Source organism: Balearica regulorum, chromosome 11 (assembly GCF_011004875.1).
Source record: "Balearica regulorum gibbericeps isolate bBalReg1 chromosome 11, bBalReg1.pri, whole genome shotgun sequence".
Taxonomy (NCBI): Eukaryota; Metazoa; Chordata; class Aves; order Gruiformes; family Gruidae; genus Balearica; species Balearica regulorum.
Genome location: NC_046194.1, coordinates 21,672,126 through 21,699,085, shown reverse-complemented (window position 1 = coordinate 21,699,085; position 26,960 = coordinate 21,672,126). Strand labels below are relative to the sequence as shown.

At 45.5% G+C, this 26,960-nt stretch overlaps 2 protein-coding genes across 8 annotated transcripts in view; one reads left to right on the top strand and one right to left on the bottom strand.

The window, feature by feature from the left end:
* The first annotated feature begins 3,681 nt into the window (after positions 1–3,681).
* UPRT (uracil phosphoribosyltransferase homolog) lies at positions 3,682–23,872 on the top strand. 3 transcript variants are annotated; one of them, XM_075763681.1, is made up of 8 exons: positions 3,685–4,059; positions 10,701–10,743; positions 15,264–15,333; positions 16,159–16,221; positions 16,996–17,157; positions 17,918–18,016; positions 18,848–18,980; positions 23,739–23,872. In XM_075763681.1, exons 1-7 carry the CDS (start codon positions 3,761–3,763, stop codon positions 18,952–18,954), a joined length of 843 nt encoding a protein of 280 aa, XP_075619796.1. In that variant the 5' UTR covers positions 3,685–3,760; the 3' UTR covers positions 18,955–18,980; positions 23,739–23,872. The 3 variants fall into 3 exon arrangements, with proteins under 3 accessions (XP_075619797.1, XP_075619796.1, XP_075619795.1); XM_075763680.1 differs by lacking the exon at positions 23,739–23,872 and having other exon boundaries at positions 3,686–4,059; positions 18,848–19,274; XM_075763682.1 differs by lacking the exons at positions 16,159–16,221; positions 23,739–23,872 and having other exon boundaries at positions 3,682–4,059; positions 18,848–19,274.
* ZDHHC15 (zDHHC palmitoyltransferase 15) overlaps positions 20,091–26,960 on the bottom strand; it is a 23,240-nt gene continuing 16,370 nt past the window's right edge. For all 5 annotated transcript variants that reach the window (XR_012837310.1, XR_012837311.1, XR_012837312.1 and 2 more), the window contains one exon: positions 20,091–26,710. The gene's annotated coding sequence lies outside the window, so the exon portion shown is untranslated. The remainder of the gene's footprint in view (positions 26,711–26,960) is intronic.

The window sequence follows — 26,960 nt, the reverse complement described above, 5'->3', positions numbered from 1 at the left end:
GGTTGGGCGTGCTGCCCCAGAAGCTGCTGTTCAGCACATCGGTCCCTCCTTCCTTCACCTCAGCTTTCTACTTTGACGCATCCTGATGCTTTTGCCCTCGCCAGGTTTTGTTCTAACCTGTGCTCTGGCTCACTGCGAACACACCAGACCCTTCTTGAGCCTTTTTTCTTGTTGTTTTCTTGGGGTTTTTCTCTTTTCCTTCTTTCTTTCTTCCCCCTCCCCCCCACAAATACAGTAGCCTCCCCTAAAGTGGCCAAGGTTGTTAGTCCTGCCAAGGAAATGAGAGAACACAGAGCCTTCTGTCCGCAGAGCATTCGTCTTGGCCAAGGCACAAACGTAAGCTTTTCTTTCCTCCTGTTCAAAAGCCACCAGTAATGAGGTGTTTGGCCATGGGAACGTGGTAAGACAAATGCACAATTTCAACAAAGATTCACAATTTGCAGTTGAAATGTTGGGGTGGGGGGGGGAAGTAAAGGGAACTGGAGAAATAGATATGGACTAGTTTGGGGGATCAGAGTTTTAACGTTGCCTTGGGCCACGGGAGCCTCAGAGACTATTAACCTACAGGAACTCTGCCTTGAATAAAGGGGTTTTAGCCTTGTGAAGGAGTCGCCCGGGAAGGCTGGGTTGTTTCGGGTGGAGGGGGCTGACCGGTGCAGCAAGGAGCATCCCAAGGAATGGAGAAGCCTGGAAAAGAAATCTGGGACCCTCCTCACCTTCCTTCCTTATTGGAAACCTGGCTTGCCCGGAGCGGTCACCAACAGCCTGGAGTTTCTCCTGGGCGTTTCTGAACCGTCAGCCCTCAGGGCGCACAGAGGCAGCACCCTTTCTCCAGCTCCTCGTAGGCAGCGCACTGGGAGGGGGCTGCAAAAAGCCAGGAGGGTCGAGGGAGTCTTTCTGCAACCAGTGGGGGTCCTAATGAACAACTGTTGCGGGGAGGGTTTCGATGGGTTTTTGACAAAGCTCTAAGGCTTGCCAGGTGTGACAGACAGGGAAAGAGAAATTCCGTACGTGGCAGTTGATGGTTCCGGCTTTGTTTCTTCTTCAGGAATTGCTTCGGCCTCCGTAAGAATGAATCACTGTTTGCAGGCTCAGCATTATTTCCCACAGCTCACAGTCAGTTTTTAATCGCACACTGGGATCTAGGAAGGAAGGAAGGAGGAGATAGGGTGAGTTCTTATCTTTCTTTTCTCCTACATTTTTTTGTCATGGTTGTGAATGATTGGAATTATGCCCATCACAAATGAAACTTTAGCTTAAGAAGTCATTGTTCAGCTTCTGGGTTTTGGTTGGTCTTTTTGGTTGGTTGCTTGCTTGCTTTTTTTTAGTGGCCTATCTTATAATATTCCATATTCTCTTTGTGCTCTTTTTCTACCAAATATTTACCTTTTCATGTGCTCGGATTGGTGGATTTTTTTTTTTTTTGCATTTTATCTCTTTTCCTTTTTAGTTATCCTACGCATGGAGAATGAAAATAAAATTTGGTTTTATTTGTTTTGTATGTAAATATCTTCAAGTGAAAAGCAAAAAGACTTTAGTTATATTTCATTTTGACCACTAAGGGGAGCTATTTATTGATGAAATTGTTTTGTATAAGCAACAGGATTAATAAAACCAAAAAAACCCTATAGTTATCATTGTGTCAAACCTGTGTGCTGTACGTATCCTGATTTCAACTTTGCTTTTGTTCTCTAGGGTGAATAACTGCATTGAATTTTCTAACTACAAATTCTTTCTACTGTTCTTAGCCTATTCTTTGTTGTATTGCTTGTATATTGCTGCAACAGTCTTCAAGTATTTCATTAAGTATTGGACAGTAAGTTGTGAAGTCTGGTTACTTTTTCCTATCCTGTGAGTCGCGTGGGGTTTAGTCACTCTTGTTCCTTTGTTTGCTTTCCGGCCATGGAGGGTCTGCGTCTCTTCCCTAAGGGATTTCCCTGTGCCCTTTTTTTGAGTGGAACTCCCATTCTACGTCTGAAATGCACAAAGTGAGAAGCAAAGAGGCTTGGGGAATTCCAAATTGTAGAATTAGCTTCTGGCAACAAAGTTCTATCCTTTTCCTGGTCCTGTGTTTGCATGTACATACCTCAGAATCTTTGGGATCAAAGTGTCACGCCCTGGCATCGATCTGTAGATACTTCCTGAACACTAATCAAAAACCCTTGTTCATTTTCTGACTCCCACACGACTCCTTTCTCAAGTGAAAAGCTGACTGAACCAAAGTATGCTGCTTATTCATCGATTGCCACTCATATGCCAGCAATGCCAACTGACAGCTCAGTGAGAGGCTGGCCTTTCGCCTCCAGATTTTTATGTCCCCTCTGCTGCCAACTCTGTATGACTGTGTGTAAGTAACTTAACTTTGCTGTGCATTCCTTTATTGAATTTCTATTGTTTTCATGGCTGATCACTTACATAAAACGCCCCGAGATGCTCATGGGCACTACCAGGAATTGTTTCTTACGCTAAGAAAGGCACAGAGAGTTGAGCTCCATGGCTGCATACCTGGGGTGCGCAGAGGCTGAGGAGTCATTTTTTCACTTGGAGGTCCCCACATCCATAGACCTGGGGATGTCCTGTGGATGAGGACCTCTGGCACTTTGCTGCTGCAGGAGGAAATAGGTCTTTCTTCTGCTTGTAAGGTCCCACTTGGCTTTTAAGCTTTCTCTAACCCTCTGTGCTCAGTTCTAACGCTGCCTGATTGCTCTAGCTACAGAGGCCAGGCTGTCTTGGCACACCTTCTGTTGTAAGAGCTGCAGAATTTTCATACATGCCCAGGACACTCAGCAGCCTGTGAACAGAGCTTCAAGAGCTGGTGCCTGCTGATTTCCCTGGGGGCATAGGGCACGATCCTGTGCCAGGCGGGAGGCCGTGATTGTACTGGCTCTGTCACATACAAAGAATTAGTAGCAATCCCCTGCACTCTACTTTGGCTATAGGAGGGGAAACGAACCAGGTCATTTCTTGGTCTCTTCTTGCTTTTTATAGTAAGGCGTGACTTTTATACAAGTATACAAGCTTGAGAGCTCCAAGTTGGGAGTTTTAGAGGATATCTTCCTTCTCTCTAGGAACAAAGATTTTCCGGCTTTTATTTGTTCTCATCACTTGTTCTGTGTTGCTTTTCTTTCCAGCGTGAGCTGACTAATGGATGTTCCCAATTTCACGTCCTTTTCCTCCTCTTTGTGGCTGTCATGTTCTTTGTAACATGGCGGCAACGGTCGGCGGGGGGGGGGGGGCCGTGGGGGCGATGCTCTGCCACAACCAGCTGCGGGACGAGCAGCCACCGGCGGCTCCCGGCTGATTCGCTTCGGGGATCCCGGCGACGAGACCGACGGCAGCCCCAGGCCAGGTGGCAGCAGAGAGGTCGCGGCGGCGGCAGGAAAACCTGCCGGAAAGGCGGCGGGAAGGCAGGAGGCCGAGGCTGCCGCGGCGGACCGCAGGCTGGCGGCAGACCCCGTCAGACCGCTGGCGCCCACCGGCCCCGAGGCGCCCCCACAGAGCGGCTGGCGAGAGAAGCGCGAAGGGCGGGAAGCCGGCGGGACAAACCTGCACCCCACCGGCACACCCCGCCTCCCGTGTCTGCGCTCCCGCCGCGGCTTTGAGTGGCGGCGCCGGCAGCCAATCGAACGAGGGCGGACCGGCGCGCTCCGCCCCCCCCGCCCCGTCTCGTGTCCCCCCTCCCCCCCAGCGGCGGCGCAAGCGGGCCCGGCGCGGCGCGTGGCGGCAAGGGCCGGCGGGGGGGCGGGGCGCGCCCCGGCGCATGGAGGCGATGCCCTGCCAGAACCAGCGGCTCGGCCCGCGGCCGCAGGACGAGCAGCAGCCGCCGCCGGCGGCGGCGACGACGGCGACCGGCGTGTCCCGGCTGATCCGCTTCGCTGAGCCCGGAGAAGACAGCGGCTGCCCCAGCCCGGACAGCAGCAGCAGCAGCAATGGGGTCGCGGCGGTGGCGGCTCCGCCGCTTCCCGTTGGCGAGGGCGACGCGCCGCCGATCGGGCCGCAGCTGAAGCTGCTGCCGATGAACGACCAGCTCCGGGAGCTCCAGACGATCATCAGGGACAAGTGAGCGGGCGGCGGGGCGGGCAGCGACCGGGGAGGCCGCGCGGCGCCGGCGAGCGTGGCCTGAGGAGGAGCCGCGGGGCGGGACGGGGGGACGCTGAGGGGGGATGGCGGCCCGCCGGCCCCCCCCCCTTCCCTCAGGGAGCCGCGGTCCGCCGAGCCCGCTGTCGGCCGGCCCCCGGTGCCGGCTCCTGTGCTCGGCGCAGCCTCCTGAGGGATGCGGCGGCGGACGCTGCCCGTGGGCTCCCGGCGCGGCGTCCTGTCAGGCGGACCCCGCCGAGGCCGGTGGCCGAGCTCGGGGCGGGGGGAGCAGCGGGCCTGTCGGCGGGGCGTGCTCCCGTGCCTGCCGGGCTTACCGCCCGCGCTTCGGGGCGCTGCGCCAGCGCCGCCGCGGTGCAGCCATTTCTGGTGACGGAGGCCGGAGGGCAGCGTGGGGAAGGTGCCCGGCCCTCGCCTCAGCGCTCCCGGGGGGCTTCCACGGCCAGCTCCGCCTCGGCGCCATCGGGGACGAAGACGTTATTAATTCGGCGGCTTTTAAAACGTCTTCCAGATCTTTGCGCTTCCTGATGTGAGGTATTTATGTACCTCCACACCGTGGACAGCTCAGAGCTTGCTTGCCACATCATCATCGTCATCATCATCGTCCAAAGGGAGTATAAAACCCTTGGGAAAGGAAGCTGTAGCTTATTGTCACTCCGTCGTGCCCCGGCAGGAGCTGGGTCTCGTTACCGCTGTCCCGATACCTTGCACTGTACGCAGGATGGGGGGGATTAAGATAACGCGAGTATAGGAGCACAGACTGGACTTAAAGGTTGGCAAAGGATAGGTGCTAGGTTTGGGACTAAATGGCAGGGAAATCACGTGCGTTTGCTGAAGATTGGGACTGTCTTGTTAAGGAAGATGTAAAGGCCAAGTCTTTGCAGTCTGTATTCGCTGGGGAGGGTGTTAAGGATTTTGGGACAAGGATGGCCAGAAGAAAACAGATCACAAGGGCAGCCTGAGAGAGCTAGAAACAGGAAAAAGATTGAATAAAAGTGGGACTAGCTGAAATGAACTGGAATCAGATGTTTGAAGAGCAGGGACTGGAAGAAATTAGGCAAAACGAATAGTTTAGGAACAATAAGTTGGAGATAGCACAGAGACTAGACCATGGTGGGCTGGGAGGAATGGGAGAGAGAGACAGTATTAAGGAGGGAGGCAGACAAGGAGAGAACAGTTTGCTTACTTAGGGCACGTTACCTGCAAAGGAGACTGCCTTTTTTGAGGGCATTATTTTCCATTGTTGTCACTTTGTGCCACCAAGAGTCTTTGCTGCCACTGTACCTTGTGAGACACAAAGGTGTTATTCCAGTTTTACAAATCTTAAGCTGAAGTGCAGAAATCCGTGCAAAATTGTGCCCCGCTGCCGAACATCCAGTGTGAGATACTTAAGACCGAATGTTTGATTATACCACCTGAGATGTTGAAAGCATACCTCCCACTGATCACATACGTAGCTTTGATTTGATATTAAATTTAGCATGCAACATATGACAAACATAAGTAGTGGCCATCTATGAAAAGCACGATTTGCCTGTTGTGATGCAAGAACCACCAGCAGACAGAGAGGTGTGAAATCAAGTTTATCAATAGCGTGATCAGGTTCTGAATAAACTGTTTTCTTCCTGCATCACGTTGGCTTTCTAATGTCTGCAATAACTAACCCTCAGCACAGACATGGTTCTTCCTCGTGTTTCATATCTGTCCATCTGCATAGTCTATGCTTTGTTATTTCCTGGTTCTTGAGTCCTTAACTTTGTAGCTAATAACACTAATTTTTATGCAAAACTAATCATCTCTCAAAGACAATACCAGTGTTAATTTTATTTGCTTACATGAGCCTTGTTACCTTAAACTATTTTTTTCTTTTTAAATCTTCAAAGCATTGTGGAAAAACATTTTCATGGCAGGCAGGAGCACACAGAGATCTCAATGTAAGGAGGGCAATTGTGGCAAGACCACAGAAAAGATCTCTGCAGGTGAGAGTGTCTGGCAGCTCCCCTGCAGAGCAGAAAGGGAAGTTTTAAGTGGGCTGAGAGGGAGAGAGGAAATCCAAACTAGGCTTGGTGGTGGCCTTTAAAAGATTTTGAGGTTAGTGAAAAAGAAATAGCGTATGGTTTTGATATCTAGGCGAATACTAACAATGTGGTTACTGTGCCCAGCTAGGTTTTTTAATTATTATTTTGTTGTAAGTAGGTTTGAACTCTTGCAAATATGTTTAAAGTTTTTGGTTAGCGTGAGCTTATCCAGAAACCAGCAGCTGATATTTTAACTTTGATGAGATTTTTTTAGAGTTGCATCAGCTTCATTGCACAAGACTTTGGTAAGGGGAAGTATAGAATAAGACTTGTAAGTAGTGAATTACTCATAACAGCTGCAGTGATAGCAAACTGTGCTTTATTCTGAGCGTGACACCGCCCTGGCAGTGCAGATGTAACTGTTGCTTTCATGCTCCCTTCCCAGCCAGTGAGGAAAACTGGACAACAGCCTGCTCAGAAAGGCAAGTGTAAGCTTTGTATGTAAGGACAGTAGGGAAACATTTTTACATTTTGTCCCAGGAAACACTGTTTTTACATTCTGTCCCAGAAAGCCAGCTGCATCTCAGTAAATAAGAGACCTTGGACTGGCCTATTTTAGTGCGTGTCATTCAGAAAGATGCTAAAACGTGCTCAGCGGCAAGGGTGAGAGTTCTTACATGCTGGTTAGAAACTGTTGCAGTAACCTTTCCCAGGGAAGGTGTAAGCTGCCTTAAGATGACTCTGTGACCACTAGCATTCTAACCAAGTGCTAAAAGAAACTCCTCAGAAGTATCATATTTGTGAATAAGCTGCTATACAGCTAAGAGGAGCTACTGGTCAAAAAATCTGATTTAAACTGACAAAAGGGTATGTATGTTCACATACACCGCTCGGGGAAGAGGGAAAAGCTGTGTCATCCACAGGGCAGTTGGATACCTATCACTTAATCTATCTTTCTGGATTAAAAAAAGAACAGGTAACACCAGAGCTGCCTTAACTCAAGGAGGATATTTGGATCACTTAATGCTGTAGAAGATGGATGTTCCAGGTACAGCCATCACCTGAAAAGGGCAAAAAATTAAAAGGCAAGCTGTTTAAAAAAAAAAATTAAAAGGGGGGAGAAACAGAACAAAAGTAGGGGAAAAAACAGTCAAAGCAGGACTGTTACTGTGAAGTGCAATGCAAGTTAGAATCGGGCGTGCTTACGTGGAGCTAAGGATGGTCAGGCCAGATGCAGCAGATCTCAGGGACTCTATTTTGTCCATAATATTCCAGAAAAGTGGAAAGCTCTTTCCTTGTTCCTGAGAGGATTCAGAGGAAAGAAATCACAGCCTTTCAGTTGGAGTAACTGTCCAGTTTGTAAAAGAAAACCCACCTTCATGTGGCTGGTCATCATGTCCTGTGGTGGGCTCAGAGACAGATGGCTGAATCAGTAATGGCCATTTGATAGACTAAAATGACCGCGTATTTCTTTTGTTTAATTAAAGCGAACAAGAACTAGGTCTGTGTGCCAGATTTGCAGAGATCAATAGCTCTCCAAGTGTGCATGGGTTTGCTCGTTTTTCCTCAGGCTTGTTCACTTTTCTGCCTAGCAAATCCTTAATGGGTGGGTAGATGCCTTTTACACTGTGTGTTGGATATGAATTTTGAGTCCTCTAATGGGATGTGAACTGATACATTTAAGTATTGAACATTTGAGAGCAAACAGTTACAGCTTCTTTCTGAGGAGGGTATGATCTCAAAGTGATTTCTGGCCTGCACAGATTAGAACCAGGGATCTGGAAGCTGAAATGAGTGGTGCAGCAATTCGTAACGTAGAGCTCTGGTTTCTGTAGAAGCAAATTCATTAGCTTAGATTGGTAGTGTCAATTTAATTCCTGATTTAACAATAGACATGATTTAAATGTAGGTATTTAATGGTTATTGTGTCTGTTACGCGAGATCATTCTGTTGTGTTCTGCTAAGGCTTCTTATTCCCCAGGGAACTGAGTGAACAGCGTAGAAATTGAGACAGTAAAGCGGTAGGACATGCAGCCCTAGCTGCTATACAGAGTAGGGTGATTCAGGAGTGTGTAACTCACCTGTGATGAGTAAAGATGACTTCTGCAGGCAAGAAGGGTGGGATCCCTTTCACATACCACCCCCTTAGCCCAGGCACTGAAAAAAAATTAACTACTGATGTACATGAAGTACTGAAGCGCTGCAGGTAAAACACGGTCCTGTTTCCCAGCTACATCATCTCTCCTGAATGGCAGCAGTTTGTCCGGTGCCTTTTCTTATAAAGGCCTTTTACAAATTCTGTTTAGAGAAGCAGCTTTTTTCAAGTCTTGCCTTCACAGTACCCTGGGTGTCTGTCAAGAAGTTCTTCTGTAAGGTAACTTACAGAAAAGGAATCACCAAAGTGTGTCAGACCACAACCCGTGTAGCCTACAGCCGTATCAGTGGTTGTAACTAGTACCAAGTGCTAGAGCAGGAAGAAACCCTGCAGTTAGCTTGTATTACGGTACATTCCCAAAGAACATTTCTTCTCACCTCTTAAGACATGCATGTGAGTTTAGTTGTACATCAGCCATGCTTCCATACCTTCAGAAACACAATGAAACTAATTTATATTGATTAACACAATGTTCGTGTTCTTAACTGTGTGCTACAAGTCAGGTTTTAATGCCTCAATTTTTCAGACGTTGTCTTGTTACCTGATTAAGAAGCTAAAATAATTTCTAGTCTGCCATCGATCATTATTATCTCTACTCCTATCTGGTATTTAAGGTGAACAGTTACCAGTGTTTTCACAGAAGCCTTTTTTTCTGGTCCCTAGCAATTCTCATATGATGCGGGGCTTGAAATCTGGTCACAGCTTTCCAGCTGCCGGTGTACAAGAGGTCTGTCATTTTCAGTATGCCTGTTATTTGTCTCTCATTTTTATGCACCATTGTCCTCCTCCCCTCAATAAAAGAGGCATAACTGACTAGGAGTGTTAGTGAACTGTGCATAAAAACATCTCTCTCTCTCTGCAAGGACAGAGTAGTTAATTTAAAGCCTAGTAATCTGTATTAGTAACTCCTAGAATTCACTCTAAACATGTATTGCTCTGCAGTCAAAACCACAGTCTTGACATTGTTCAGTTTGTCTTACCACCCGTTCATGAAATTTTCTGAAATGCCATAGTCTGGAAGAACTTAGATGTGCCATTTACACACTTTGCTAGTTCCCTTTTTAAAAAAATATTTATACACCCCACAGATGGAAATACGAATCCCTTCAAAAATCTTACTAAAATCGGTTTGTATGATTGTAGGGGTTTTGGGGTTTTTTTTGTGGTTTTGTGATTTTTAAAAATTTTTTAAATTTTTTTTTAATTTTTTTTTAGTGTTGCCTTTCTGGTTAAGGTCAAAGTAGCAGAAAGTTATGAATATCCTGTCATTACCAGAAAGAAGGAAAACCAAAAAACAAACAGTGTTTTTAATAATGTGTTATTAGCACAAGGAAAGAGATTAGGCTGACACTCTTTTTAAAAGTCCTTTTTTTTAGTGTGGCTAAGTTACCAGTTGCCCAGGAACAAAGCAGACAAACCTCCTGACTTTCACTCATGTAAGCATAAGATGTTGCAGAATCTTGGAGATGAAATGCAAAACTCTATGGTATTTAAGGAGACATCGTGGTTTGAAAATGAGAGAGGAGTATGCCTGCTGTGATGAATAGAAAATTTCACTAAAAAGTACCTGCTGATGCTGCTTTGCCTGAGTGTTTTTAAGGCTAGCCTACTGTAAGTGTTGGCTCCTTAATTGGAAATTTGTCCTACTCTTGGCAGTGAGAGTTGGTCTTGGCATGGGAAGCAAGGTGTTAAAATCTGCTTTTAAAATTCAGGCTTTTAACATGGCACACTTACGCAGTATGTAGCAGGAGGACGTGAGCTTATTCTGTCTTCTGAAGGGGCCAAAAGCCATGCGGTCGCGTGAGCAAACAGTTGCACCCAAGCTATTAAGACGGCAGAGAGGTGTTTTCATGGGAATACTTGTTAATCCCTGCTCATTTTAGTCCCAAGTTCACTCATCTAGTCACACTATAAAGGAATTCCAGACAAGATATGATATATATCCTTTTTATCAGGTGTGCTAACTCAGTCTCAGGGCTTGGGATCTGCATTATCATTGTCCCATGGTTTCTGATTGACTTAAGAACAGGCGGACCAAAGCGCTCTCGTTCAGAGCTGTAGGGAGCGTACCAGGTTGGTGCACATCTGAGCTTGTGAGGTGTTTTGGAACTGAGCTGGAGTGCTAGTACAATGGAAAACCTACAGAATATCGTCCTCATGTTTTCATGCTTTAATTGCTGCTTGTACAGTGCAGCCATGTTGCCAGTAGTAAGAGGCAAACCCCCCCCTGCGTTAGCTCACTGCATTTCAATCTTCACCATCAAGAAGGTAACCCATAAAGCAGAATCTCTGTGGGGATAAATATTGCATATTGTAGGAGACTTTTCTCTGAACTGCCTTTAGAGTATATTGTCCTTTGAATTAATATTGTATTTAAGCAATGTTCTGAAAATTATTCCCCAATTTAAAATAGAAATTATTACCTTTTTCAGGAAATCCAGTAGAGGAGACTTCGTATTTTCTGCTGATCGTCTGGTAGGTGAAGAATTTCTTCTTCTTGGTATTGTACTTTGTAACTCTTCCATAAAATGGGTCTTTCAGGCTGGAATAATGGTGATGTGAGAACAACTTTTCCACACAAAGGAAATTGCTGTTTGACAGCAACTTTCTGTATAGGGACTTCTGTTCTCTGTTATGGACTGCTTTCATCTCACAGGGTTCCAGAAACCATGTTATTACCAAACATAGCTACTTCAGGACAGACAGCAGTAGTAATAAGAGAATACTGTTCAAAACCAGATGCGCAGAGGCTAGAGATAATTCAGTTTTACTTTGAAACAGTGCTTTAGATCTGGTGAACAGAGCTGAATGATTTCGTACAGTCTAGATGTTAGCAATTGCTTGCATGCAGAAGCGCCTCCTGGCACTTGCTGTGTATTAGATTAGTAGCTCTGGGTGCATCCACGCTGGGAATTTGTTTTTAGCCATGTGGTAGTTACTAGCAGGGACAAAGCAATTTGAAGTTTTCACACATTTTGGTAAGTCAGAACAAAGACTGTTGGGAATGCAACATTTATCGCATTTAAATTACATGCTTAAAGAAAACTACAACACTCACACCCACACATATACTTCCTTGTATTCATGACGGTGTTTGCTGTTTGCAAATCCACATTCGTTAACAAGGAAAGTCTTTCTTTCTCCCTCTAGCAAAGGTGAGACCAGAGACCATGCAATACCAGCACCATTTGCTACAGCAGGCAGGCTTCCTGTGATGATCCCAATCTTAATCCATGCCTGATCCAGGCTTGCTCAGGGCTTAGCTCTGACCACAGCCTAAGATTGCGACTGCAGTGCTTTTTATCTTTGCAGCTATTCCACTTTCCTCCCTGCTTTTCCCTTCTTAAGGATGTTTCTTGCATTCCCATGCACCAAGAACAGTAAAGGCCCAAGCTGACAGATCCCATTGCTCATAACTCGTCATTAAATAACTGACTGGAGTGCCTTCTTTGCCAATAGTACTTCATGATGGACAAGCAGAAAGTCGCAGCCCCAACTTTGTTCTGTGCCAGCAGTTCTCAGCAGATACTATTTAAATTGACACGTGCTCTTTACAGTTCACTGGATGAGTAGGAACAGCCCAGGAAACACCCACCACCTATGAAAGACTAGCTCAGCTACCTGTGGTTCTTCTGGGTTCTGTGGTTTCAGGTTCTTCACCTGCTTAACGGTGCAAATAAGATTGAGGAAGCCAACAAAGATCAACAGCAGCAATCCCACACGTTGACAGGGTATAGTTCTCCGGTGCAGGGGTCGGACCCTTTCCCCACCAGTACTCCTTTCACAGGAAGGTTTTACCTTGTATTAGGTTCCCATCATGCTGCGCCCTTTAAGGAGCAGTCATTCCTGCCAACTTCTTTGAATTAAAGAGAAGCACTATATTCCTAATCTGTATTAAAAAAAAAACCAAAAAAAAGATAAACAATAGCTATTCTAATTCTGACAGAAAAACCCTTAACACTCCTGACTGCTCCTTGTTGTCATTAATCAGTGCAAAGGACCTGTCCCACATACCTGCTCGCTTTACTTGGAGGTCCTGCGCCATTCTGATGGAAGCCCTGATTTTTTTTCCCCCTCATTGCTAGAAACCGCAGCTTCCAGGCAGTGAGTTCAGTTCAGGCCCTTGTACCAGCATCTCCTCTGGGCTGGCCAGCACTCATACAGAGACCTGCTCTTCACAGAAACATCTGTTTGCTTGTCACGTGGATGTTTCCTAGTCTGTTTTCCATTCTGTAGGAGGAATTTTATGCAAAACAGTATATAGGACTCTCATTTTCTGTATGTTATTCCTAGGTGTGGCGAAGAACAGTTACAATTTCATGTGGGACATAGTCTCTACTACACTTGGTGGAGTGCAAACATTGTTAAGACTTGATGTGTTTTCCACCCAGTTAGCAAACAGAGCTTAATGGCAAGATGCAATACATGAAGAGAAGAAACATATGCATAGGATTGTAGGGGTAACAAAATATATCTTGTTGCAGAGAGCAAATGAGAATGAAGATAAGCTTGCTACTAGCTCGGTAGTTGTTAGTGGCAGCATCTTGTAAGCTCACCATAGGAAGAGGTCAGAAGGAAGAATTATAAAGCTGATGAGTTTCTGGTGGTACAGTTTTTTCTTCTGGCAGTTTGTTTCACACATAAAGGGATGACACAGAAGAACAATGGTGGGTTTTAGCAGAAGGTAGATTTTGTGGTTTGACTGGAGGTCTGAGGTTAAGGAATTAATTAATTCCTCAGCCCCATCATCAACCGCCTGTGCAACCCTGAACAGGTCACTTCACCTTTCTGCCCACCTCTCTCTCTCTCAGGGGTGATAACGCGTCCTTTAAAAGCGGTTTGAAATCCTGAGGTGCAGAAAGATAGATACAAAGTATGGCTGACAGCCCCACTACTCTGCTTTCCCTTCAGCTTCCAAGTAAAGCTACAACATCATGGGCGAGAGGATCCCCCTAGGAATTACTATGGTCTCACAAATTAGGTCATGCATGGCTATCACATAAAATACAGTTAGACAACTGTCTGCCCACAAATGGGGAAGATAACAATGGTCACTCCAGAACTGATTTAAATTCTGGGTTCTAGGCATTTAAATGCTTCACCTTTTTCCCAGTTGCAGGCAGGAGGAAGGGTGCTGAGGATGACAGATACTGTTTGGGGTGGCTCTGAAAGGGTTCCCATTTTTCCATTTTGTCTGGTCAGAGCAGCAACACCTCTGACTGCACCTAGTTGACTTCCTTATTTAGTGATTACACCTCTTCTAAAGGAGCACACTGTCAGCCTGCTCTCTACAGCTGCTTATCTCCAAATTTCTCTGTTCTCTGAGGAATTGGTCAAACCTGATTTCTTCAGTGGTATTTGAGCGTGGTAAGGAGACTTTATTCATGTGCTTAATTGGCTGAGAAAAGGTAGATTTCATTAACATTTTCATATTCTTGAACTGTTTATGTGGTAGTTAGCTAAAACTCTTTGGACCTCTAACTGTTTTTTTTGCTAACAGTTCTAACAGATCTTTACTAATGGAGGTTCCAAGCAAACAGTGTTTCCCTTTGCTAACTGCAAAGGCTGTGTGGTAAATCTTAAACATGGAATTGTAATAAATGAACACGCTAACATTTAAGTTTGTATATCAGCATTAAATGCTTAATCTAAAACTTCAGCGTAACTCTTTAAGCCTTGGCAGTTTCACTAGGCCTGCTAGAATTTAACATCCCTTTTAGCTTTTTTATTTTTCCCAATTAAAAATAGACTTTATTTTTGTTATTGATAACTTTAATTCATGGGTTTAATTTCTGGTCAAACTCTTCTACTGATTTGATACGACCACCACCTCTGAATATGGAACTCCAGGAAAAAAAAGTCATACTAAAATTACTAAAAATATCTTCAAAGAGGGATTGTAAATTTAAGAGACTGTTTCTAATTCCCAGTAGAGGCTGCCTGTGTGCGAGGGACTAGGGCAGAATGGAAGAACAGGAAAAACCTTCCAGTCTGCTGTGGCCTGTTTCTGAAATAAGAAATGCCTGAAGTGAGCCATCTACTTACTCAGTCCCAGGCGCAAGCACGTCATTTCTGCCGTTATTCGGTGACTTTTGCTTAACAGGTTTCATCTTTGGCTTGTCAGTAGCTTTCCTTGAGCAGTTCCAGCCTGTGAATCTTTGGCTCACTAGCAGAGAGAATTTTTACATCTTTAATACCCAGAGCATCTTTTCATGGGCAATCATTCTGGGTTCAGATGAATGCATTAAGGTAAATTTGCCTGGGGGTACAGCTGCAGGGCCAGCACCAGGGGAGAGCCCGAGGTTTTCTGGCCACTCTTGTGTGGCTTACGAGCTGCACCTCCAGTGAAGGCGTCTCTGCTGAACGGGACCATCTGTAGCGCGTAAAGACGCGGGTGCCTGGCTGAGCATCCCCTAGTAACCACAGCTGGCAGGTGTCAGAAGAAGAAGAAGGTGGTAAAGAGATTTCTAAGATCTTCTGACTTGCCTTTGGGCCCTTGGCGGTGCATTTGCGTTGCTGCAGCTCCTGTGGCTGTTCTGGCAGCCCCAGTGCAGTTTTGTCACAGAAATACAGATGTGAAAATAGACCTCAGAGCCTAGCTGATGGGGAACTGAGAGAGGGTGAATTTTCCCTTTTTCTCACTGGTATTTTGCCAGGAAAATGAAGTTGCATTGGTGATTTGCTCATTTGTTGAGAAAAATTTGTCTGTGATGCCTATGCCTGCCAGATATAAAAGTCAGTTCTATGATTGCCAATGAACCCCCTTCCTTCCCCTAATTTTGTTTTGTAATGTCTTCATTTGATTTGTGGACAAAACATAGGCATCACCCCAAAAAAGGTCTCTAAATAGTCCCTAACTACTACTAAAGAGACTCTTTTAGACCCTTCAGGCTGTTAGGTGTTCCCCTAGTTCTTGTAAAAACTACGAATGTTTAGTATCTTATCTCCATAGATAACAAATCCCTTTAAGCTGACTGATCTGTTTGGTTTTACAGATCAGACTTGTGGTTGAGGAGGGACTGAATCAACTGCCATACACAGAATGTACCGTGACCACTCCAACAGGTACGTGGGAAATTACGCCTCCCCTAAGTAGGACTGGAAGTGGAAGCTTAACTAATACACAAAAATATGGAACCGTTACAAGAATCATAGAAACATACAGAATCCCAGACTGGTTTGGGTTGGAAGGACCTCAGCGCATCCAGTTCCACCCCCTGCCCTGGGCAGGGACACCCTCCACTAGCCCAGGTTGCCCAAAGCCCCATCCAGCCTGGCCTTGAACACTGCCAGGGAGCCAGGGGCAGCCACAGCTTCTCTGGGCACCCTGTGCCAGGGCCTCAGCACCCTCACAGGGAAGAACTTCTTCTCATATCTGATCTAAATCTCCCCTCCTTCAGCTTCAGGCCATTCCCCCTTGGCCTGTCACTCCCTGCCCTTGTCACCAGCCCCTCTCCAGCTTTCCTGTAGCCCCTTCAGGGACTGGAAGGTGCTCTAAGGTCTCCCTGGAGCCTTCTCTTCTCCAGGCTTATTTTGCCTAGTGTCCTTCATTTAAAATAATCACAGAATACCCAACTTATAAAACACATACTTGGAAAGGATCACTTCTGTGCCACTTTTCTGACACGACTTTTAAAGGTAAAAAAAGCACAAGTTCTTTACCAATTACGGTTTTGGCCATGTGTCCGTTGCTTGTCTGAGGGCGGCAGGGGATGGTGCGCAGGTGGGTTCATGCCACCTCTTGAGAGATGAGCTCACTCTTGTCCCGTGGGTATCCAGCAGATCTTGGTTCCATTCACAGCAAGGTCACTAAAACCAGCATCCCCAGAGGGGCACTGAGGCAGAAGGGAGCAATCACTGCTACTGACGTCCGGTTCTTTCCTCCCACAGGACACAAGTATGAAGGAGTCAAATTTGAGAAGGGAAACTGCGGAGTCAGCATAATGAGAAGTGGTAGGCACTTTCTGGTTGTTGAATGAGCACAAGTTAAACCTTTTGGAAACCTGTACGCAACTTCCTTTCAAAAATGTGCGACCGCACTTCTCTACAGCAAAGTTTTACCCAAAGCTGCCAGTTGTTATTCTCTCTTAGGTATCCTTGATCACAGAATGCCAAGCAATATGTTTCACTAACTTTTTAGGAGACAAAGAGCTGCAACAGATTTCACCTGGCCTCTCCTCCAGCAGCTGAGAGAGGCCAGGCCAACTGTCCATCCTCGTCTGCCGCTAACGACTTCTGCTCAGGGACAGGTCTCCCAACAAACCATGCCCACCAGTGGTAGAGTCTCTGCTGTTCTGCCCAATGCTGCGGAAACCGTTGTATCTGTGATGTAAAATCCAGTGGCGCCGCGGCTTCCTGCCCTTCTCCTGCGTTTTGCACCGTGGTGTCTCTGGGCAGAGCTCAGAGATGTTCTCCAAACCCCGTACGTTGGTGGTGATGGTTCCAGCTCTCGCCTTTGAGAGCTTAGCACTGGCGTGTGGGAACACTCGTACCCAGGAGCTAAATTAACACCGAGCAGACGCGTTTTTCTGTCTAAACAGAGGAAAAAGGAAAAAAGCTTCAAGTGTTTTTAACACTTAGAACCGACGGAAAAAAAAAAAAATCTCCTGTTCAGAACTCTTCACCAATACAGTATTGGGGCTGTCTGTGTAATTGTAGCATCTTGCAATTGTGCCGGTTCTTCGCGTGTAACAACTTGTTGTTGGTTTTTTTGCTGCTCGTTTGGAGGAGAGGCAATGGAACAAGGTCTACGAGACTGCTGCCGATCAATCCGCATAGGAAAAATCCTGATACAGAGCGACGAGGAGACGCAAAGAGCAAAAGTGTACTACGCTAAGTTCCCACCAGACATTTACAGGAGAAAAGTTCTTCTGATGTACCCAATACTAAGTAAGTGTCTTTCATCATCGTGTACAGTTCGTGTGCTGGATTTAAAGGAAAAATTCCCAATTTCAGGGGCTTTGATTAGGTTTTTTCCTTGATTTAGGTGACCTAGTAGGGAATTTATCAGGCTGTGCCAGAATCCATAGGAGTCAGCCTGCACCAGCATGAACGCAGAGCAAATCATTTGGGCACATTTGAATCTGTGAGAAAGGCTGAAGCATTAAGACTTGATAGAAATTTAATTGTTTTAATTTTGCCATGAGAAAATACTCAAACAGTATTTTTCTCATGCTTTTAAAAGACATTTTTGGATTAATATTATAATCCTAGAATTATTTCAAAATTAAATACAGTTAATACTACCAAAAAAAAAAAAAAAGAAAAATCTGGTAAGTGAAGTAAGGAGTTTGTCAGGATGAAGTAACTTTTCCAGTCTAAGATCTAATTCTGGTTCTACACATGGAGCTCTTAATTGCCATTTTACTATTTTAGACGAGCTTTCTTACCTCAGGGCTTTAGTAAAATCCACCAACTTCAGTGCTTAAAACCTGCCAGAGCTGGCTGTTTCAGAGCAGAGACGAAGTTTCTTCATCAGACCAAAGTTTTCTACAATTACTATCTGCAGAGGTGACAGTTTTCCAGAGGGAAAGGGCAGTATCATCATTCAGTGTTAACATGGATATTCTTGGATGGGCTAGGACAAGTTCTCCAGCTGGGGGCAGGGGCGAAAACCAAACCCAAAAATTCTCGCTTTTTCCCCTGTTAGGTACTGGTAATACTGTCATCGAGGCTGTCAAAGTTCTTGTAGAACACGGTGTACAACCAAGTGTCATTATCCTGCTAAGCCTATTCTCCACGCCTCACGGTAAGTTGAGAAGAGCGAGCGCAGGTACATTTAATGGGGAAGAGTTACATCGGTCACGTGCTTCGACCAGCAAAGAGCTGTTCCTTTGCAAATAACGATAACAGCATCGCTTTGCTCGTGAGAGGTGTTTCTTTTTTATTTTTTTTCTGAATGGGAAAACCGAGAGTGGACAGCGACATGTTTGGTGTGGGCAGTGGAGTGGGCTAGCAGAGAGGAAAAGGCCTCTTACACCTAATGGCAAAGCTGCAAATGGTAAAATGTTCCTGAAGGCAGGAACGTGCAGTGCTGCTGGGGACACAAAAGGCTGACGTGGCTCAGATAGCAACGCCAGTCCTGCCGTTGCTCCAGGCTGTAGCAGCCCACGGACGGCGTTGGGTTTGTCCGCCGCCAAAAGAACACCCATTCTGTAAGGGCCCGAGGTGAATGAAGCTACAGAACTGTCCTGCCTGCACGTTAAAACTTGGGACATCTGGTTCCACAAAGCAGGAAAATGGATCTTGTGCATTGTTTTAAAAATTGGCCGTGGCAGAAATAACTAGGAAGTCATCTGAACTGCAGCGAGTTGTTCCTGGCAGTCTGTAACCGCTTTGGTGATTAGATGGGAGTATACATGTGTGGTAAAGGAAAGAAAAATCCAAGTAAGAAAACCCCCAAAAGCAATCCACTAAATTCAGAAAATTCTTCCTCATAGACAGTCAGCTAAGGTAGAAACACGAAGTGGAGGAAGAACAGAGGCTGACTTAAGGAATTCTGCTAATGCTGATTTAACGTGTGGCGCTGAAATGCAGCTGCAGGGCTGTAGTCATCATTGCCTTTGCCCTCTCTCCAAAGGTGCCAAATCCATCATCCAGGAATTCCCAGAGATCACCATTTTAACCACAGAAGTTCATCCTGTTGCACCAACACACTTTGGACAGAAGTATTTTGGAACAGACTGACATACTCGCAACAAACGGATATGACTGTATGATGTCACAAGAGGTTTTTTCCCTACGTTTTATTATTGTCGGGTCGGTTGAGGGCACGTTTAAAAATCTTTTTGGCCAAAGGGGCAAATACTTGACTTAGATTAGTTCTGGGCAGTTACTGCCTGAACACTGAGTGGGGTTCAGTCACAAAGCACTCTGTCATCACAGGGCCCAGCACCTCGGCGCTGGGGCTGTATAAACCGCTACACTCTCTGCTTTAACTTATTTATTCTTCTCTAGCCTGTCTTGTGGCTGCTTGCAAGAGCAAAATAAACCAACTACATCACCAAGGTGCGTACTTCATTCCTAGGGGTAACGTTTACAGCTGGTGCAGCCACTCCCAGTGCTTCCAAAGCAACGGGTGCACCTGGAACGTGATGTCATACTTAGCACCCACTGAATTTTTGGCAGAATTTTCAGTCTTTGGCTGGTGGCCAAGAACTACAGGCACATCTCCTGAATTTTGCTCTGTACAGATGATTTTCAAATCTTAAAACACCCACCGTTGTCTTGCTCCACAAACCGTTTTGAAGGAAGAAAAGCTGTGGTAAAAAGTCAAACCCAAGTTCTAGCTCTGTTCGTGGAGCAACAGGGCTGAAAAGCCCAATGGGGCCCTCACAGGTGCTCAAAATACTCAGTGCAGGAATTGTATCGATCACATTTAACTCAAGTCTGCAGGCAGATTCTTTCTTTGGCTTTACATGCCCTGGTGCCAAATACACAATATCCAACACTAGTAAGTAATACTAAGATACCAGTATAATAGTAAGATACTTACTAGTATCTTACCTTACTGTAACTTTGGGAAAATTTATATATAAAGACAATACAGTCCATTATTACTTTTTCAATATGTCCACATTTTAAAGCATGCAGGATTACAGACCGTCACTGCAAGTGGTGTGCTTCATCCCTCTCCTCAGCTGAGCGGAACGCGAAAGCCTGGGCTGCCCCCCCAACACCTCATAAGACATGGGCAGCATTTAGTGACTCTTTTTGACATGGATAAAGAACCTTCCCCACTCCAAGCAGTAATTTCAATTAATTAAAGTTGTGTTTCCTTGAGCATAGGCTAAGTCGTAGGAAATAACTATTCACAAGTATAATAAATTAGCCAAAAATGGTTTTAATGCAGTCCTCACCTGCAGAACAGTGCAAACCACGCAGGCTTTCTAGTAGAAACCATAATAGAAAATGACAAAGCAGAACGTACAGGATATTCAGCTGTAGAAACCATACAAACACTTGGAAAATGCTAGCGAAACGTACACAAAGCATTCATAATAAAGACAGAAGGTTTGTCGGACAGTAAAAACGAGTATCCAAAGCTTTTGTAAAAACCCATTTGATATCAAAAGCCTTGATGCTGGCAGCAGCATTAAACTCCTGAACCTGACTAAAATCCCAAACGTTGTCAGCAGAGTGTTCGTGACATTCACTGGAAAACATTTCCTTCCTATTCCATTATGGGGTGAGACATTGGTATTAAACAGCAGCTCCGAGCGGCATGTCCGCGGCTGAACGGAACAGCCTTGACTGTACGCGATTGTACTTACAGACACCACCAGGAGGCCGTACCGGTGATCTCAAGAGCAGCTGAATGGAGCAACAAATCAATACAGTGACTTTGCTGTTTCTGTTTCCAATGATTTAGCAGTTACCGGCACGGTGCCCACTAAGCCAGTCTTCCCCAACAGGAAAAGGGCGTTGCGCTGCGGCATTTTCTGACCCAGCCAGAGGTAGTAAGTGTGTTGGCTCCCAGACAGAGCCTTCCGACCCCAGAATGGCCCTTGCAGTCAGGTTCTGCCTGGGGCGAGTGTTCCTGCCCAGACAGAACTCTGCTGAAACCCACTGGCTTTACTGTGAAGCCAGGTAAAAAACTCCTGATGCTGGATTCGAACATAGGGCTGAGTCTGCGATTATCTGATCCTGAGACTTTAAGTTTTGTCTTTGAGGGACCCGTTTTCATAAGTCTCTTTGAGACGAAAACCAGAATAGTTTAGACAATAACATGACTGTTTCTATTGTGTAAGTCACCCGGAAAAAGTGAAGCTGTTACAAGTTCTCTGCTCCAACAACGCAATTTGGGATTACTCTGGAGCAGCCGTCGCTCAGTGAGTACAGCAGGAAGTGACACGTTGATGCAGTTACTGCAGAAGCAGCAGCCTGACGCACGGAGTTAACTCAGCACAACAGATTCCACCTACCTTCCCTGCTCAAGCTCTTCCTCATACAAATGGTACCTCCTCCTTGGGGGAGGCACCTCTGCACCAGCCCAGGCGGCTCATTACCTCACCAGCATGGTTCATTACCTCATCAGGATGCCAGGTGCCCGTAGGAGAGACTTCTCTCTCCTTCTCCTAGAGGCTCCTGGGTCCTCCAGAAAAAGGCAGGAAAAAAAAATACACCTGCTGATCTGAGAAGGTGCAGCATGCGCCTTCCTGGTTAGAAAGGAGATGGGGAGGACAGGAGTTCGTGGGGGCTCCCTGCAGGGTTTAGCCCAAGCTGGAGCTCCAGAAAAGTTCAGGACAGTAAGTACTGAAACAGCCGCCAGGTAAACACCCCCGCGTGGCACGAGCTGTTTGATACTACCACGGCGCAGGCAGGCGTTTCTTTTTAAGCACAACAGGAGTAAGAGGCAAAGATGATCCCTTTGTCCTTTTTGGTGAATCTTTTTGGTTGGGGGTTTTTTTCCCCTCCTTAACTCTTCTATTTTGTTTTTTTAACAGTGGCTATTATCCACTAAAGTTTTACAAATGCTGCTGTAAATATGAAAACCTCAAACAGAAAAAAGTATTTTAAGCAGCATGAAAGCATAACCAGCTTACGGGCTCCTCTGAAAAGTAAACTGACATTTCCTTTCACAAGGTTGTCATTCCAAACTGAAGCTAGAAAATGAAGAAGTAAGATTTTTTAGGGAGGAGAGCAAAGCAATGCAGGAGGTTGGATCCCACTGCTCTGAGCAACGGAACCCGAGCCTGAATGATGAGAATCACAAACTGATACCTGACAAACATTAACATTAGTTACAAATAAAATACGTGGCACAACTGCTTAAAACGACACCTGCTCACAGCATCCAAAAAACCAGCACAAACAGCTGAAAGCTGGGAATATTTTAACTATTCAGGAGGAAGAGGAAAGACTCTCCAAGGGAGACGGAAAAAGGACAAGGAGAATAAAAGTGCATCCCAGTGGGTATGATCTCAGTGTTAATTACCAGAAAAGGAAGTAACGCGTGAAGCAGGAAGAGTACGTGGTAATGCCACAACATTCCTCGGCTTGTCACTCCGAGCTGTTTGACAGACTTTCAGTGAAAAAAGCCACTCTGCCATGCAAATGCTTTAACCAATGGTTTCGGAACGAGTTGATATTTGCAAGTGTTCTGTAACAAAATGGAAGCCGATAGAATTGGAAAAAACCCCAACAATAAAATCAAGGTATGTTCAAGTACTATGGATCCATTTCAAAAAATTTGTACCACAGGAGTCACTGAAATGGAAACATGACCCTTTAATTCATTCTGGCTTAATAAACAAGGTCAACAGCACCTCCTTAGCCTGCTAATTCCACACTTCTGTGAATGAGCAGCTATGCAAAGAGTAAATCTGTTCTGCTGATGTAACAGCTACGTGGGAGGCAGTGGGTCCCTAAACACATCTTAGCACATCAGTCTTGGATCTAACTTTGGGGAAGAAAAGGTAATTATTTTTTTTTTTCCCTCCCCTGACACTTTACATTCATATTATGGTACAGACTTTATGCATCAGGTTTGGTACGTAACACTAAGTTGTGCTTTCAGTCCACCCCAGCATACAGAATTAAAAAACTACAGCTAGTAGAGATTTTGCTGAATCACATTTCTGGTGTGCTCCAGGAAGTAAACATTCATTGCCATAGTGCTGTTAGGAAGCTTCCCCTTGTCAATGACCATACGCTACAGGCACTAGGTACGGCCTACTCAAACCATACAGTACTGCTTCCCGTTTAACGGAATATAACCTTATTCTACTCCAAAAACATACTGTGCCAATTCAGCAAGACGAAACAAAATTGCAGCGCAGCAAGGCTTACAGAAGTCCCGATTCCTTGGACAGGACTCGCTGGCCAAGGAGAGGACCTACCACAATGCTATCCATAGAAACATCAATATGATGTTTTCTCTTTAAAAGAGTACAGTGTACCTGAACATAAATGGGAGGGAAGGGGGAGAGGCGAGGGGGTGGTTGTTAGTGGTCAGTTATTTTGGAGCATTAATTTAGGAGTACAGGGATGAGACAGTGGCAGGTATCACAGTAAAATCCAGCTTTCACACAGCGACACCCACTTGGAAAGTTCCTCACAGCAGAGGAAGCCCTCCCTCACACAGGGACGTGAAATGCTGATACACAAACAAAAGGTAACACCATGCTGCACCTGGGCTGAACTCCTTCTGTGCCCCGATTTAAGCTCACACCACCACGGCTGTGTTCGACACTGTCAGATGGTGTTGGTACGAGCGAGACTTGGAGGGACGAGCCCCGCGCCTGGAGCGCTGGGACGAGGGCTCTGGCTGTTTGGGAGGGGCGGGTGAGGTGGGGGAGAGGTTCGATTGCACAGCCCTTAGTGGGGATGTGGGGGAGAGCCTCTGCGTGAGGGTTACAGGCGTGGAAAACAAAGGAGATGCAGTGGGTGTACGACTTAAAGAGCCATTTGCACGCTAAAAAAAGTACCACATGCTTGGCTGAATACTCCATCTCTTTTGTTACCTGCAGCAGTGACTACAGACAGCCTGAGGAGTTTCTGTTTTCCACTGCATTTACCTAGAACACGCGACAGAACCTTACGCATCCTGCATCGATCACGTTCTTTCTATGCAACTTCCTTTCAGAAGCAAAGGCCAAAAAAAAGTCCATTTCAAAAGTAAATAGCAGCCCAGTTTAAAACCACAGGTCGCAGGGGGTGCAGTCAAAATGACTGTTTTTACGCTGCCCAGATCTCTAGTTGACGGCCTTTTTAAAAGCCAAAAATACTCATTGGAAAAACCGTATTCCATTAGGAGGCCATCTGCAATTAGGTTTGCGGCGTCAGCTGCAAGAACGCACCCAGCAAAAAGATCTCGGCAGCAGTATTTTGAGAAACACTACGTTTCCCCCCAGGGATCCGACTCTTCGTTTACTCGCTGCCTTGAAGAACGCAGACGCGTCACGTCTTCGGCAAACGCCCCACGGACGCTGCATTCCCCGACACCCACCTTTCCCTGCAGCTTTCTGCACTCGGCTTCAATCCCGGGGCACGGAGGAACCTGCCCGGCTGTTCTGCGGCCCTGGAACGCAGCACAGACCGTGCACACGCCAGCTGTCAGAAATCTGACGTGGTTCTGAAGCTGTCCAACTAGTTATTGCTTCTGCCTGGACAAGAGTTTCTTATAACCGAGTGTGTGAGGCCGAGCTGCTTTTAAGGAAAGGGAAAAACCGGCCACAACTAATTACAGGAAAAGTTACTGAATAAGAGTAAGTTACTTGGAAACCTTGAAAGCTGTTTCTAAACCTGAGCTGGATAGCCACGTTATCACAAAGATATCTGCCTTAGTAATAATTAGAAGACAAAAATTGATTTTATGTACTACCTAATGAACAGTGCTGCAGGCAGGCAGTAGGCAGGGATACTGCCTGGAGATCTTTTCGGCACCTTCTGCTGCTGCTGCTGGGCAGAGAAACGACCCTGAGAGATGACGTGGTTGTAAACAGAACCAAATCCAGCAAGGACACAAGAACCTGCTCAGAAAACTCCTGCAAATCCACACAGCTTCAGACACAGCTCTGATCCTCCCACCTTAAAAATACACTTCAGCTGGCAGAATGAAACAGTCACCAAATCATCTCCCTGTTCTTACAGACAAGGAATTTAGAGTTTCAAAAGGCACAGACAGCACCTCCGTTGGTGCTAAATTCCTATACATTTCCTATTGTCTTTAGCTGCCATCTTCCTCCCAAGATCCCTCTCCAGAACACATTTTGCCAGAAATGCGGTGATTAATTCTCCTGCTATCTTACATCACACACAGCTTAAGGCCCACCACGAGATCTACATTAGAAATGCAGGATTAGATTGATAGGAAAAATAGTTTCAGCACTCGCCAGCCGTCTGCTGACAGAACCACCCAACAGACGTGGTTGAAGCGGTCGAAGCAGGAACGCTGAGTGCTCGGTACGGCTCTGAGGAGCAGAGCGTGCAGCCTACGCTACGCCTGGGACACCCCACCCTGTCCTACCAACTCAGGTCGCTGCTCGCTCTACACCAAACTGCAGAGGCTGCTGTACAAAATACCTGTCCGCAGGGCACAGTTTAAACCAGAGTAAACAGAGGAAAAAAGGATTTAGTATTGTCACCAAACAGATACTTATCAGGTAATTTCTCGTGACATGCACAACTGCTTCTGTAGTCACTGTCAACACAAATGGGCTGGTAAACAAACACAAAACTGGGATAGAAAATGGTAACAAATTGTCTGAAAGGCAGTATACCAATACTTTAAGCATGCACCTAATTCAAACATGAGTTGTGGAGTTGCCAGGTCTGAATCATGCAGATAAAAAAACACTCAGGTCTAGAAAAAATGCATATAATCCTGCCAGCACATTCTCAGTTCCGTTCCACAGAATAAAAAACAGTGATACATTCCTTTGACTGCAAATGGAGCAAAATAAAGATAAAACCTCTTAGTGCTGAAAACCCTTAGGAAGAAGGTTGAAAAAATCCAATACATCAATTATCTCTTCAACATTATGGGACTAAAACCACCTTTGTGGAGCACAATCCCCAAACGCTGCTAAATTTTCAGTGCACGTTTCCAACTCACGTATTTTGAATTTCCATCTTCCTTTCTGACTCCACACACACACAAATTTCCATCAAACGCCAATCCAGGAATGAGTTGATAATACTCTAATTACCAGGCAAACTCAGTCATTTTAGCCCTAGGAATTAATGCAAATGGTACTGTCTAAAGTTTCCTTTTGCATTTTATGTGCCTGCAAATAGGATTGGGCTTAAAGGGCACTGTAACTCAAAGACAATTCCACCCTCCTTAAAAAATGTTTAAAAAACCCAAATCTATGGCCACAATATTCTTGAATCTTGATATTGGCAATGTGAATATTTTATTTTCATACACAGCTGCACATGTATATATGCATGTTCAGCACTTTTTCTTTCAAAACACTTACATCCAACTATCAATTTAGTGCCAAATTTAAGTGGGTCTGTCTCTCACTGAGTTGAACTGACTCCGAACTTTAAACACATTAGAAAATGCCGCTTGTCAGAGAAGGTTGGAGAGTCGGTCTCAAAATAAATACCATCCCCAAGAATATTATGGCTTGAAGAATTTCAAGAACTCGAGTCCCTGATGTTTGCAAAATGAAAAGGCCTTTGGAAATGCCCTCGCATCAATACTTTTTACCTATTTTGAATAAAAAATATATATTATTTATAAAATAAAGAGAGCAGGCCAAAGAAGATTGGCCAGAATCGCTCTATAAAACTGTTCTGTTCACTCCATAACTTAAACTTATAAAGCCTTGAAACATCTGGGTAGCAGGATTTCTGGAGAAGCACTCTAGAATGCAGATTCCAATCAGATGATACTTCATGATGTTTTCTCATCTTGAAGATCCACATGCTTTCTGCCTCTCAAAACTGAAGTCCATGCCAGGAGAAGGGATGTTGACTCCTGAGAGGGAAGCTGAAATTTAAAGAAAAAAAAATGTGCAGCTATAAGCTCTGATCTGACAAGCGATAGCTGGCTGTCCAGTCTTGACAGAACGACAGGGAAAATGCTGGTTTTCAGTCCCTCACTAGAGTGGCAGTATGCGGTCCTCACTGACTAGTGACTGAAAAAATACTTTGGGGTTTTTCTCAGTGGAAGAAAATGGAATCGCATCTACAATACGCGAGAAGACCATTTATAAAAATCGTTGCTATTCGCGTTGCCT

Bases quoted from the DNA above. Each gene is read 5' to 3' on its own strand.
- UPRT (XM_075763681.1), top strand. From the start codon at position 3,761: ATGGAGGCGATGCCCTGCCAGAACCAGCGGCTCGGCCCGCGGCCGCAG. The intron at 15,334-16,158 runs GTACGTGGGAAA...TTCCTCCCACAG, and splicing joins TACCGTGACCACTCCAACAG to GACACAAGTATGAAGGAGTC. The intron at 16,222-16,995 runs GTAGGCACTTTC...GCTCGTTTGGAG, and splicing joins AGTCAGCATAATGAGAAGTG to GAGAGGCAATGGAACAAGGT.